We start from the raw sequence: 13,669 nt of genomic DNA, 5'->3' as shown, positions 1-13,669 counted from the left end.
GACATGAGACATGAAGACAGTGGAAGAGACAGGATAGAAGAAGAAGAAGAAGAAAAGACAGACACGAAGAGACAAGAGACCTGCTAGAGAAGAGAGAGAGAGAAGATGCCGCCGCAGGACGACAAGAGGCAGGCGGCGCGGGAAGTCATCGACATCCTGCATGAGATCTCAACGCTGCTGGTAAGAGATGACCTACAGACAGACACACACACACACACACACACACACAGAGAGAGAGAGAGAGAGAGAGAGAGAGAGAGAGAGAGACTGACAGATTGATATTATAGAATACGCATCTGGACCGGACGGAGCTGTCTCTCTGCGTCTCGCTGATAGAAAACGGCGTCAACCCGGAGGCGCTGGCAGTGAGTCTACCCCTATACAACCATGGCCGAGCGCCGGCTGACCTGCTAGAATGTGATCAAGGAGCTCAGGAGAGTCGAGGCAGACGATGAGCGGTAGTCGACAGGATGTCTGGCACGATACAATGCGTACTCGATACGATATTATGTTTGGGAATCATGGACTGGTATTTACAAGGGAATTAGAGGTTGATATGGCTACCCGCTATGTACTCGTCTTCTCGGCCTTCTTCGCGGCATCCTCGCCCTTGACCTCCTTTGCCTTGCTCTCCCGCTCGTCATCGCTGTCTCCCAGGCTGAACGGGTCGTTGTCTGCCACGGGAGACGGCTCCACGGTCGACAGCGGCTGCCACTTGCTCGACTTGTTGGCCGTGCTGCGGGCGCCAGCACTGGTATTCGCGTTGCTGCTGGCGGTGCCGCTGGCGTTGTTGGCGTTGCTGCTGGTGTTGGCTGAGAACGAGTCCTGGATCTCTTCGGGCGGGCCCTCCTGGAAGGATACCTTGCGTCGGTCGGGCGAGGCAGAGGCGCTCTTGCTCTTGAACAGGTCTGGGTTGGCCTGCGGGCGTGGAGGGCGAGGCGGAGGCACTATCATAACCTTATTAGCATACAGCTATACAACTATCATGGAATATAATGCATAATATGATGTATACGTACCCTCGTTGTCTCGTAGCTCGAGAGAGGAAAAGTCGTCGCCCAGGACATGCGGATCGGCGTCGTATCTCTCGCGGTCTACGCTGCGGCGGTTCGGGTAGCCGTACTGCTGCTGCTGCTGCTGCTGCTGTCTCTGCCCATACTGTCTCTGGCTGTGGCCGTACTGCGCATCCTCGTCAGACTCCTCCCCGTCAAGCCGTCTTTTGAAGTTCTCCACCCAGCTGTTCACCCGCGACTGCGTCTCCAGGAACCCCTTGCGGATATTCTCCTTGATAATCGGCAGGTCGTCTGTTCCAATATCCATCAGCATCACCAAATAATAGCTTTCCCGCAAAAGTCATACGCACCGTCAAGGAAGCTGTGTTCCTTATCGTAGAGCTCGTTCGGCTTCAGCCCCTGACCCCTCTGCCCCGACGCCGGGCCGTGGTCCCATATCGACGACGACGGCTGCTGCTGGTACCCTCGTCTCTGGTCCGCGCCGCTGTAGTGCTCGGCCAGCTGGCGCGCATACCGTTCGTCGTCCTCCAGCTGGCTCTGCGTCGTCGATGTAGCTACCCCGCCAGCGCTCGGTCGAGGGGGCACCGCCGGCCGTACTTCCTCCTGTGCGTCCGGATCAGACATGCCTGCGCGCACCACTAGTTAGCATCCCATCTTTTTCTCTCCCGCAGTTTCTATATCAGAGTCCCCACCCAGCAATGCATTGAATGCCCGCTCGACGTTTCCATCACTCGCTACCACCACCGCCTTTATCACCGGCGCGTCGATGTTGGGGAACGCCTCCTTGAGGTCGTCAATTATCCTCTGGTACGGATTCGGTGTGCGAGGCTGTCCCTGGCTCTGGTTCTGCATGTTCGCAGCCAGGTTGAGCTGCGAAGACGGCCGGCTGGTGGTGGTGGTGGTGGTGTTGGTGGATGTCAGGCCCGTCTCCTGCGGCTCGTCGTCAAAGTCCAGCGGGCGAGCCGTCGTCGGCGACTCAGGGTTCAGTCCCGTTGCTTTCTTCGGAGTGCTTGTCTAAACGCAGTCAGCTCGTCAGTATTCCGGTCTTCTATCTCTCCGTCGTCCGGGCGAGGGGCTGGTAGCTGTAAGTAAATATGCTGCCTGGTAGATACGCACTGCTCGGTCTGTCTCTGCCATGCTGGCTGGCTGTCACTTCTCGGCTGGTCCTGTATCACTCTCAGCGTCCCAGTAAAACAGCAATATCACTCTCCGTCTCAATTATGCCGCTGTCAAGTAGTTTTGTCTGATTCTCTTCTTCTTCCTCTCTTTGCTTCTGCTTGTTGTCGTTCTTCTTCTCTGCTTTTTTTTTTACTAAGTCAAAACTTGTGACGCCATCAAATCGCTTACGTCAGCGAATAACACTCGATCAAGAACGCCCCGAAGACAACTCAAAAAGAGAATCTACATCTACATCTACATCTCCTGGCTGCGGACAAGGATAGGATACAACCAGCCATGTCTAGGATGGTATAGACACTCAATCACAGGCGACATGCCAGTTGCTGCTTGCTCGACCTGCGATGGACGCATTTGATACCCCCGGGCAGTTCGTGGCTGCGCTGTACAAGCCCACAGAGCTGCTGCCCATAGCAAGACACAGACAAAGCCTGCTCTATGCCATTGAAAAATACCCCGTCGTTGTCCTGGTCGGCGAGACTGGCAGCGGGAAGACCACCCGGCTGCCGCAGTTTCTCGACCAGGCCGGATGGTGCGGCGGTGGGAAGCAGATTGCCATCACTCAGGTGAGTCTCGTCTTCTTAACACACAGCTACCAAACAGATATACTAACAAAGATACGATGTATAGCCCCGTCGAGTTGCAGTGACGTCGGTTGCAGCTCGCGTGGCAGGAGAAACAGGATGCCAGCTCGGTCAAGAGGTCGGGTACTCCATCAGGTTTGAGGATGTCACTTCGGCCTCGACACGCATCAAGTTCGTGACAGATGGACTACTGTTGCGAGAAGCGCTCGTGGACCCATTGTTGTCTCGGTATTCTGTTATTATGGTCGACGAGGCGCATGAACGCTCAGTCAGTACAGATGTGCTGCTCGGTGTGCTCAAGAAGATCAGGAAGCGAAGGCCGGAACTACGCATCGTCGTCAGCAGTGCCACGCTCAAAGCTGAAGACTACATGCAGTTCTTTGCCGGACAGGGTGCCGCCGAAGACAATGAAACTGCAAGAATTATCACTCTAGACGGGAAAATGTACCCCGTTGACTGCCTGTACCTGGAGTCTCCTGCAGAAGACTACGTCGAGCGCGCCATAAAGACCGTCTTTGATATCCATGCCACCGAGCCCGAGGGAGACATACTCCTCTTTCTCACCGGCAGAGAAGAAATCGTATCCGTTACCCAGCAGATATCAGAACAGGCTGCACTTTTACCCCAGAAGGCGCAAGCTCTCCTCCCAGTGCCCCTTTATGCCGGCCTAACAGCCGACCAGCAACTCTCGGCCTTCGAACCTGCTCCCGAAAACACTCGCAAAGTCATCGTCTCTACCAACGTGGCCGAGGCATCAGTCACCATCGAAGGCATCGTATACGTCGTCGACTGCGGCTTTTCCAAACTGCGAGCCTATGATCCATCCACCGGTATCGAAAAGCTAACTACTGTGCCCATCTCGAAGGCCTCCGCCACACAACGTGCCGGCCGTGCAGGAAGGACCCGCCCAGGCAAATGCTTCCGACTATATACCGAACAATCTTTCCTATCCCTGCCACAGGAGACCACCCCTGAAATCCAGCGCGCAAACCTTGCCCCCATCATACTCCAGCTCAAATCCTTAGGTATCGACAACGTTGTTCGATTCGACTATATATCCTCCCCGCCCTCGGAGCTTTTCGTCCGAGCATTCCAGCTTCTCTCCTCCCTAGGCGCCATAGACGACTATGCCAAACTCACCAAGCCGCTCGGCATCCAGATGGCCGAATTACCCGTCAACCCCATGATGGCAAAAGTGCTTCTCAGCTCGACCAAATTCGGCTGCCTGGACGAAATACTGTCTATAGCTGCAATGACCACGCTGCAGGATAGCATCTGGTTCAACCAGGATGAGAAAAGAGGCATATCGCCATCCATCCGTCAATTTGCTGTCGAAGAAGGCGACCACTTGACGTATCTCAACATCTACCAGGCCTTCGTCACCAAGGGGAGAAAGGAAGCCAAATGGTGCAGGGATCAATCGCTCATTCATAAATCCATGATGAAGGCAGTTAGTATTCGAGTCCAGCTTGAAAACCATCTAAAGCGTTTTGGAATCGATATGGCTAGAAGACAGGCTGCTACCACCGAGCAAATCCAACGGTGTCTCACGACGGGCTTCTTCGCTCACGCAGCTAAAATGCAGCCCGACGGGACATTCAGGAGTATTACGGGAGGGATAACTTTACATGCTCACCCGAGCTCACTGATGTTTGTAAGTTTTTCTCTCCTCAGGCTCTGAGCTTATGAATACTGACTTGACTGGTAGAACCGAAAAGCTGAATGGGTTATTTTCAATGAGATATTGCAAACGGGAACAAAATCATTTATCAGGGATGTCACCAAGATAGAGAAGGCTTGGTTATCAGAATATGCGCCGGAGTATTATGAGGTTAAGAAGTAGACTTGAATTAACGCCGTTTATCATACGTACCCTGTGGATGGTCAAGATTCCATGTAGGGATGCCATAGATATATAGAATAAAAATCATATCCTAATGAGTGTATTCTATTTCCATAATAACTTGTTTCCTGTCAAAAGTGGTGGTTGCTGTTGAAAATAGCGGATATTTGGTTATTTATCGTGGAGAAATTAAATATTGTTGCTAAATTGGCCAAAACCATCACTTTGAATTTAAAACATCCCGCGAACGCCATCAACCCGTTCAAATATATACCCTACCGCGTCAACAGTATATACACGCGTAATCAGACGGTCAAGATGCCTCATCATCACCATCACGGCGACGACCATGGCTGTCACGGTGAAGCCGGCCATGATCACAGCAATGATATCACCCCCGCCCTGCAGTCTCTCCTCTACAAGCAGGTTGACTTCGACAAGATCGTGACCATGAACGAATCTGAGCCGAAGGCTGGTGCCGCCATTGTCAAGAAGACATGGGATCAACGACTAGACGAGGAGCCTCAGCTTGAAAGTGATGCCGATGAACAGCTGCTCATGCATGTTCCGTCAGTGATACCCCTAGCATACCCATCGTACAAACCATACTCTCCAAACAATATCCACTAAGAAGAAAAACTATCCCAGAGTCAAACTCGATGCTGACTTGATATAGATTCACGGGACAAGTAAAGTTACATTCTGTTCTGCTGTACGCTGCGCCGTCCCCTTCGGCTCCAAACACAGTCAAGCTATTTAGAAACAGACCCGACATGGACTTCTCCACTGCTGCAGACCTTGCACCCACTCAGACTATTTCTGTACCTCAGTCCCTTACCGGTTCTCAGGCAGATGTGATAGAAATGCCATTGAACAGAGCACTCTGGAACGGAACCACGTCAATCACGCTATTTTTTGAAGACAACTGGAGTCACGGTGAGGAGGACGTTACGAAAGTTGGATATGTGGGCTTCAAGGGTGATTTTTTGGCTTTGAATAAAGAGCCAATTACTTTCCTGTACGAAGCCGCTGCGAACCCGAAGGATCATACTGTGATCCAGGGGGTTGATGGAGTTGGCAAGACCATCGGAACTGGAAAGTGATTAGAAATTCTGTCTTCGGTCGACATTCAGCGATCTTCTCATGTTAATGACTTAAAACGCTAGACTTTTGCAGGCCTCCTTAGCTAAAGCACATTCAGATGAAATCTACAATTTCCATTCCGCCCTTGGTCTAAATTCCCGTAGGTGTCTCGACTGTATATATATACATATACACATATAGTTAGAGAGCGCATCAAATGCAGTCCAACAATGCAGAGAGTCCTGAAACTCCGGCAGATGTCGCTATGCAAGTCTAAGGTTAATAAAGTGAAAGAAATATCCTCCCAACGGCCACCTTGCTGCTACTCCGCAATAGTTTCTCGAACTCTAGCAGGAGCTCTTGCAGGTTCCGATTCCTGCGCTTGTTCTGCCTCATTCTCCAATGTGGTTGTCGGCGCACTGGGAAGCTTCACTCTGTTTGTTACTTGAAGCTCAAGCTTCTCAAGTTCATCCTCTACCTCCTCTTCGTCCTGGTTGGAAATTTGCCCCTTTAGGAGCTGAGAGATTTCCTAAATGCAACCGTTAGAATTCAAGCCACATAAAAGCCAACTATGTATCACTGATCTTACCTCTTGATAAGCTCTTGCTTCCTCTGTTTCACCCATGAGTTTCTCAACGCCTTCTATACCGCCCATTTCACGATGTATAGCCTGCAACACCTTGTTGCCCTGGCTCAAACCAAACAGGATATCCTTCTGTACCAACGCAAACTCTACACTACCAGTCAACTTCTCCAACTGCTCAAGCTGTAGATCGGTTTTTTCTAGTAGAGACTGCTGGTATTTCTTCCTTCGTAGAGCTAATAGTGCCCGAGGACGGTCGTTCCGCGCAAGACATTGCTTGGCGATCTCGGTCTCACGATCCGTAAGAACCGTTATCCGCTTCTGATACTGATGAAGCTTGTCTCGTTGGTTCTTCAGGTCAAGTATGGCTCTGGTTTAGCTCCAATCAGTCAAGTCTGTTCATGAGGGTCTGCCGGGTGGGCAATGACGTTCGGCAGCACAAGGCAGAAACATACTTATCTTGCGCAGAAATCTTATGTGTGCTCCCTGTGTTCCCCATATTTGTTATATCCGTTCTTCCGTTCCCGGGATAGCCCTGACATCCTCCTCTTTCATTGCAGTTTACAGCTTTGTCCTCGCCGTCGTCGAAGTTGCCAACGTTGCTCAAATTGCTGCAGGTGACTTTCTGGTTGAAGCGTGAGCTTATCGATAAGCGGGCATTTAAAGTTTGAGTCGCTCTTCGGGAAAAATGAAATGCCGAAAGCTTAAATTTATATTTATTTTTTTCTTTTTCTTTTTTTTTTTCTCTCTTTTGGTGAATTATTTGGAAGACGAAGTTGTGGATGGATGAGAGGGTATTAGACGGTGCTGGGAATTGATAATGGCTCCGAGGCACCGCGGAAACAAGTCGACAAGCCTGGGACATGGTCTCGATAAAGAAGTATGCCAAGTTCGCAGCATGTGACGTTATCAATTGAACTAATGGAAAGCGCTCCAGATATACCAGGCAATCCGCAGGCTGGATGAACAGCACCTGGAAGGAACAGGGGAGCCTCTGCCTTTATATACGCATATTTTATACGATAAATTACGGCGATCAAATTCAGTTTTAAATCGCAGGCCAAAGAAGGTGTTGGAAGATAGCATTGAAAGGGTGCTGGAATTATTGAAACAGGACCGAGCAGCAGAAGACGATGCTGATATTATAGAGGGAGACTTTGATGGCCTCGAGGAGACCAAACAACCTGAGGTATTGATCTTCTGACGACTCCATCTGCGTATGCTCTGTCATGGTCTAACAATGCTTTTAGGAACTAAATGGTCTCAATAAGAGCATCGTGAACATGTGGGCGCCTCAGGCCAAATCTGTATCGTCCCCGCAGAAGGGTTCAGAAAACATAACACCAGATATATCTTCGACACGGGTGACAGCAAGCAAACGTCGCGTAGTAGGGGGGGAATCGGCACCGAAAAGACGAAAACCAGAGAGCTCAATTGATAAATCGCCGCCATCACATGTGAGCTTGGCTGATCTGGGAGGGGTGGACGATGTCATCCAGCAACTAGAAGAGCTGATTGTTCTTCCAATGACACGGCCACAGATATTTTCTGCATCAAACGTACAACCTCCTCGAGGAGTACTGCTTCATGGACCGCCTGGTTGTGGTAAAACAATGATCGCCAATGCGTTTGCGGCTGAGTTAGGGGTGCCCTTCATTGCGATATCTGCGCCATCAATAATCTCAGGGATGTCCGGTGAATCAGAAAAAGCACTGCGTGATTACTTTGAAGAAGCCAAGAAGGTGGCGCCCTGTCTAATATTTATGGATGAAATTGATGCTATCACGCCGAAGCGTGAGAGTGCACAGCGGGAAATGGAGAAACGGATTGTTGCCCAACTGCTCACCTGTATGGACGACTTGGCTTTGGCGAAAACCGACGGGAAACCCGTAATTGTGTTGGCAGCTACCAACCGTCCCGACAGCCTTGATCCTGCATTGCGCCGTGGAGGCCGATTTGATAAGGAAATCAACCTGACAGTACCCAGCGAGCCCGTAAGAGAACAGATCCTCCGGGCTTTAACTAGGGAAATGAATCTGGCGGATGACCTGGATTTTAAATTCCTTGCAAAGGGGACTGCGGGCTTTGTTGGCGCTGACTTGAACGACTTGGTTTCGACTGCTGCAACCGCTGCTATAAAACGGTACCTAGATCTGTTAAAATCCGCTACTGGCGAAGAAATGGATATTGAAGAACTACCTCCGGTTGGAGTGAGCAAGAAAGTTATGGAACTGCGCCAGCTCATAAAGCGTGCCCGTGAGACACCTCACGAAGCTGATCCGCAGATATACGTGTCCAACGAAGACTTCCTCACTGCTCTTCCCAAGATTCAACCGTCTTCCAAACGAGAAGGGTTTGCAACTATCCCTGCCACCACCTGGGCTGATATTGGATCCCTTGGCTCTGTACGCGAAGAACTTGTTACAGCCATTGTCGAACCGATACGAAACCCTGAGATTTACTCTCGAGTCGGAATATCTGCACCTACCGGTGTCTTACTCTGGGGTCCACCGGGTTGTGGTAAGACTCTGCTTGCAAAGGCTGTGGCCAATGAGTCTCGAGCAAACTTCATTAGCATCAAGGGTCCTGAATTACTTAACAAGTATGTGGGAGAGTCTGAACGTGCTGTTCGACAGGTTTTCTCTCGAGCCCGGTCTTCGATTCCATGTGTAATCTTTTTCGATGAACTAGATGCTCTGGTCCCTCGACGGGATGATACCATGTCAGAAGCGTCGGCACGCGTCGTTAATACGCTACTTACAGAGCTTGACGGGCTTGGAAGCTCGAGAAACGGTATATATGTGATAGCTGCTACCAACAGGCCTGATATAATTGATCCAGCCATGCTGCGTCCTGGTCGCCTTGAAACACTGTTGTTCGTGAACTTGCCAGGACGAGACGAGCGAGCAGAAGTGCTACGGACACTCATACGAAAATTGCCTATTGAAATGACAGATGAGCTAGCAGAGCTTGCTCGATCATGCGAAGGGTTTAGCGGAGCGGACCTGGGCTCTTTACTACGGCGAGCGGGTTATTCCGCGATTAAGAGAAGAGATACAATTAAATTCGAAGACTTTGTTGCTGCAAAGCGAGAGATACGGCCTAGTGTAACGGATATGAAGAAATATGAAAGCCTTAAGAAGCACTGGGGAGGTGGTAGTGCTTTTTAGTTATGGAAAATAAATCGCGCTGTTCGATTAAATTTTTGCATTGCATATTGATACCCCCCCCCCTTTTTTTTTGCAATAAAATAGACTAGACCCTCTTCGTTGCCAAAAGAATTTGTTAGATTGACTCTAAGTATAGATTGGTGCTTCAATTGGGCCCTTTTTTCCTCTCTAAACTACATCCAAAGTCTACATGTACCATCTGCGCCGGCACTGACACACCATGCCTCCCTAGGATGCCAGTCAACATCCAACACACCCAAATCCCCAACAACCTTATGGCCACGAAGGACTTTTAATGGAACAATATTCGCATTGCTCATAAGATCTCCCGTTACACTGCCGTGGAAGATCTGAAGAAGACCGTCATCACTAGAATCGATAAAGAGAGGATATCGAGGATGGTATTTCACAGCACGAATAGCCTTGGTATGGTAGCGTAGGGCCTTATACGGCCGATCAGATAGGTCCACGTCATGCCATAGCAGACGACGATCATACGATCCAACAATCAGGTTATCCCCTGAGGTAACAGATGAAGTCGGATGAATATCGAAAGAAGAAATCCAGCGGGCACCGGGCTGTAAGATCTTGAGCAAAGATTGGCGAGTAAGGTCGTAGGATCGAATTACGCGTTGGTTGGCGACGTAGAGGATAGGTTTTGCTGGGTGGAAATGGGCTACCTGGGGAGGACCACCTCCCTTGAGCCGTTTGCGGAATGGGTATTGTGTCGAGTGTTTGGAAAGGGTATGGATAGCAATTGCGAGGGAGGCGGGAGTTGCTGACGCGGGGCAAACGGTGACAAAGTAATCACCACGTCGATGCCATGATATGGATTTAACGACATATCCCAGTGGGATAGTCGCATATACCCCGTTTTCAGCGAGGGAGGGTAGAGGCCGGGCCCATTGAACTTTGGATCCTTTCTGCTCGCTGTTCTGAGAGTTCTTGGATGCTGTGGAAGAGTAACCCCATCCAGCATCTACGACGTCAAGACTGGCTGATTCAAGTTCGGGGCTCAGGATATCTGGTATAATAAGATGTACAGCATCCCCCGTTGCTGCAGATAGCACAACAGCGTCCTTTCCAGGTCTCCACCGAACAACATTGACGGGCCCTTCATCGTTCAATTGCACACTCCAGAGTTGACGGCCTGTTAGAAGTTCCCATACTCGAACAGTTCCATCATCTCCACCGCTGGCTAACCAGAGTCCTGTTGGATCAACAGCAACACTCCGGACGCGTCCCTTATGACCACGGAATAGTGCTGAGCAGGTAGTTGGGAAGGGTTTCAGCTCCTCGGGACTGGGCAATTTTGGAAGCAAACTCTCTGGATCAATATTTAGCTTATTCCTGCGAACTCTGGGTGCCAGGTACAGGTCAAGACAACGTTCGAATTTCTCCTTGACAAAAGCTTCGAACCCAGGAACTTTCCTGAGCGAGCCGTAGTCTCTAGGCAAAAAAGACTTTTCACGGTCCTCTGGGTCCTGTTTCTCCCATTCCCGTCTCTCCTTCTCATCAGGAAGATACTCGGGAGGAGGATGGTAACTCTCCTCGTACCCTGGCGGTGGTAGCTTTGGTGCGGGTATATGCATAGGGTGGTCATCTCGGGGTGTCTCGTTGGCCCATAGATCAAATGTTTGAATGCTATCCTGAGATTCGTCTTCTTCTGCCGGTGGTTTGTATGGCAATATTCTTCCCTCTCGAATCGCCTTTACTATCTTCATCACTCGCTTGGCTTCGTGTTTTGATGGTACGAATCTCCTCTTCGGCTCAGGAGCAGCGCTCAGTGGCATAATCTCCTCCTTGCTTGTGAAGTATTCAACTGTGGGCTGGTACGGGTCATACCCATCCTGAGTGACCTCGTTCATCTGGAGTTTGCTGAGCAGTTTGAGCTCATCCTGGCTCAATTGCAAAGGCTTGCCCGTGTCCGGGTCGGTCAGTCCAGTCCATCCCTTGGGTATTTCAATCGTATCAAGCAGCGCATCCAATGCCTCCCCCTTAGCTGGGCGCATGATCTTCTTTCCATTGATGTTATATCCGATATGTGGGTAGGCGTCATAAAAAGAAGTAGGGATATTGCCAATCGTGTTGGCCTCCTCGTCGACTTCGGACAGGTCCGAGTTATCATCGGGGTTTATCTCATCGTAAATGTACCTATCGTTGCCATTTGCGTCTTTCGTTATGCGGTAGTTGACAGTCTCTTCATCTTCGTCCTCTGAATCCTGAACCACAACATCACCCGATTCTCCTAGCTTTCCATTCCTAGTGTGAACCGGCAACTCCCCCTTCGAGACCAGATTACTGTCTATTGACTCGTCTTCGCTCTCGTCACTGAAGTCGTCTATCAGCTCAATCTCTGATTCCTCGTCTGAGCTCTCTGAGCCGGATGAATCGAAGCGAAATTCCTCTCCAGAAACGGCATGAGTGTCTGATTCAACGTCTTTTGTGACAGCCTTGCGCTTCTTAGACTCCGTCAACGGCGCCATCTTTAGAATCTCCCACTGTCTGGCCTCCTTTTCGCCTGTTCTTCTCCTGCTTCTTCTTTTCATTGACTTTTTTGTAGATTTTTTTTTCTTAAAGTCGAGCAAAAAAGTGGGCCCAGGAAGGAAGTTGCTTATATAAGAAGTTAAATCTGACGATGACATCAAAAGGTCGAAGGAAGCCAAAAAAAGAAAAGACAACTTTCAACCAGTTATCCAATATTTGCTACATTATTATTGAGCGACAGATAGTACTCCGTACTAGCAGGATAAAATATCCCAGTCTACTATATAGTTGTGGCTGGAATTTAGACCGATGGCAGGCGCAGAGCAGGGGGGCGTTAATTGGCTGGACGAGGCCATCAGGGAGGCAACCCGGCAATCTAGGCAGCTGGAAGAAACGCCCAAGAGACATGCGGCCTGTGATGAGTGTCGTGAGTGTTTACTCCGTAGTAATCCTAAGTCATTTTCAAAGAGGATACTAACATTCATTAGGAAAACGAAAGTTAAAGTGCACGGGGGAAGCAGACGGGTGTACCCGGTGCTATAGACATGGCCTATACTGCCATTATTCGTTTCAGAAGCCGATGGGCAGACCACCCAAAACATATGGCAGTCTAGCTGCACTCGGCAATGGAACAGGATCTCCGAGTGTGGGGTTGACTGCTGAAGACCCTAGACTGGCCTATGGCACACCGGATGCGCTGGGAGCACTGGAAGCCAGCAACATGTGCCCTGCAATCTACAAGACCTTCATGCAGAATACGTATGACATTCGACCTGGGCCGTTCATGAGTGATGGACCCTTGTTAGGAAGTAGTGGGTTTCTACCAAATGCTACAGCAGGGCAACCTACAGCTACACCTGCGGCAACAATACCTAGAGACATAGACTATTCTGCTATCTCATCGATGCTTGCACCCACACCAGGAATGACACCAAGCACAAGCACGGATACAAATACAACTTCAACATCCACAAGTACAAATACAAGCACAAATACCACCAGCTCTGGCCCGTCAGGTTTTCCCCAGGTACTAGCACCATGCTCCTGTCTGTCCCACCTATACCTATCCCTAAGCTCCCTTGCAACACTTAACTCATTCCCCCTCTCCCCCAACACACTGACAACACTTTACAACGCCTCTAAGATCGCCATTGGGGTCCTTAGATGTAACGTCTGTCCTACTGCTTATAGTTCTGCAGTTCAGAACCTGATGCTACTGGGCACCTTGCTCACCTGCATAGCCAATTCATGGCTCGAGATGTTGTTACGGGATGGCCAACAGCTGGCAATGGAAACCCTTGACCGGGCCTCTCTTGACTCATTACCGACTGAAGAAGCAGCCCGAACTGTCTACTTCAAGAACTGGCTGCGTGAGCTAGTACGGTATAGTGTGATAGGGCACGCAACCCCTCCCAAGGCACCGCTTGTGCAGAGCCAATGTGAAGAAAGCCCGAATGTGCTCGGGCTGGTAGAGGAGATGGAGGCGCGACAGAGGCGGTGGCATGCTGAGCGACTGCCGCTGGTTAATCCTAGTTGTCCACAGGAAGATGAAAACGGTTTTTCATCAACTAAGGCGGCTGCCGCTTTCACTGATGATACGGCCAGCGAGTCGAAAGCTCCTGATTTCCTGTGTTTGCGGATAGCTGGTAATGCGAGACAGATCATTGAACGGTTCGGATTCAGTGCAGAGGAGTTACAGAATAGAAACTAACTTTTCCGGCTGTAAATAG

The 13,669-nt window shown here is 50.1% G+C and overlaps 8 protein-coding genes across 8 annotated transcripts in view; 4 read left to right on the top strand and 4 right to left on the bottom strand.

Annotated features, from left to right (window-relative positions):
- The window catches only part of TERG_11911 (uncharacterized protein), a gene marked incomplete at both ends in the record, with an annotated part of 411 nt that extends 249 nt beyond the window's left edge, over positions 1-162 (bottom strand). Inside the window, one exon of the mRNA XM_047750951.1 lies at positions 3-162. Within this exon, the coding sequence (XP_047605758.1) occupies positions 3-162 (160 nt within the window). The remainder of the gene's footprint in view (positions 1-2) is intronic.
- A 92-nt stretch (positions 163-254) lies between these two features.
- TERG_02871 (ubiquitin-binding protein CUE5) lies at positions 255-2,564 on the bottom strand. Its single transcript, XM_003235771.2, has 5 exons — positions 2,130-2,564; positions 1,706-2,027; positions 1,364-1,639; positions 1,020-1,304; positions 255-947 (listed from the first exon to the last, which is right to left on the bottom strand). The coding sequence occupies exons 1-5, from the start codon at positions 2,148-2,150 to the stop codon at positions 568-570; spliced, it is 1,284 nt and encodes a 427-aa protein (XP_003235819.1). The 5' UTR covers positions 2,151-2,564; the 3' UTR covers positions 255-567.
- A 450-nt stretch (positions 2,565-3,014) lies between these two features.
- Positions 3,015-4,454, top strand: TERG_02870 (uncharacterized protein; the record flags this gene model as incomplete). The annotated part of the gene is made up of 1 exon (XM_003235770.2): positions 3,015-4,454. One exon carries the CDS (start codon positions 3,015-3,017, stop codon positions 4,452-4,454), a length of 1,440 nt encoding a protein of 479 aa, XP_003235818.2.
- A 480-nt stretch (positions 4,455-4,934) lies between these two features.
- On the top strand, positions 4,935-5,719 carry TERG_02869 (uncharacterized protein; the record flags this gene model as incomplete). Its single annotated transcript, XM_003235769.1, has 2 exons — positions 4,935-5,185; positions 5,293-5,719. The coding sequence occupies 2 exons, from the start codon at positions 4,935-4,937 to the stop codon at positions 5,717-5,719; spliced, it is 678 nt and encodes a 225-aa protein (XP_003235817.1).
- Positions 5,720-6,021: 302 nt separating this feature from the next.
- On the bottom strand, positions 6,022-6,781 carry TERG_02868 (uncharacterized protein; the record flags this gene model as incomplete). The annotated part of the gene is made up of 3 exons (XM_003235768.1): positions 6,022-6,228; positions 6,289-6,652; positions 6,738-6,781. 3 exons carry the CDS (start codon positions 6,779-6,781, stop codon positions 6,022-6,024), a joined length of 615 nt encoding a protein of 204 aa, XP_003235816.1.
- A 321-nt stretch (positions 6,782-7,102) lies between these two features.
- TERG_02867 (uncharacterized protein) lies at positions 7,103-9,452 on the top strand (the record flags this gene model as incomplete). The annotated part of the gene is made up of 3 exons (XM_003235767.1): positions 7,103-7,162; positions 7,220-7,471; positions 7,533-9,452. 3 exons carry the CDS (start codon positions 7,103-7,105, stop codon positions 9,450-9,452), a joined length of 2,232 nt encoding a protein of 743 aa, XP_003235815.1.
- Positions 9,453-9,625: 173 nt separating this feature from the next.
- On the bottom strand, positions 9,626-11,938 carry TERG_02866 (ribosome biogenesis protein ERB1; the record flags this gene model as incomplete). Its single annotated transcript, XM_003235766.1, has 1 exon — positions 9,626-11,938. The coding sequence occupies one exon, from the start codon at positions 11,936-11,938 to the stop codon at positions 9,626-9,628; it is 2,313 nt and encodes a 770-aa protein (XP_003235814.1).
- A 310-nt stretch (positions 11,939-12,248) lies between these two features.
- TERG_02865 (uncharacterized protein) lies at positions 12,249-13,650 on the top strand (the record flags this gene model as incomplete). The annotated part of the gene is made up of 2 exons (XM_003235765.1): positions 12,249-12,366; positions 12,428-13,650. The coding sequence occupies 2 exons, from the start codon at positions 12,249-12,251 to the stop codon at positions 13,648-13,650; spliced, it is 1,341 nt and encodes a 446-aa protein (XP_003235813.1).
- Between the last annotated feature and the right edge of the window lie 19 nt (positions 13,651-13,669).

Source organism: Trichophyton rubrum (genome assembly GCF_000151425.1).
Source record: "Trichophyton rubrum CBS 118892 genomic scaffold supercont2.3, whole genome shotgun sequence".
In the NCBI taxonomy this organism is placed as follows: domain Eukaryota; kingdom Fungi; phylum Ascomycota; class Eurotiomycetes; order Onygenales; family Arthrodermataceae; genus Trichophyton; species Trichophyton rubrum.
This window is presented reverse-complemented; position numbering and strand designations above follow the sequence as displayed.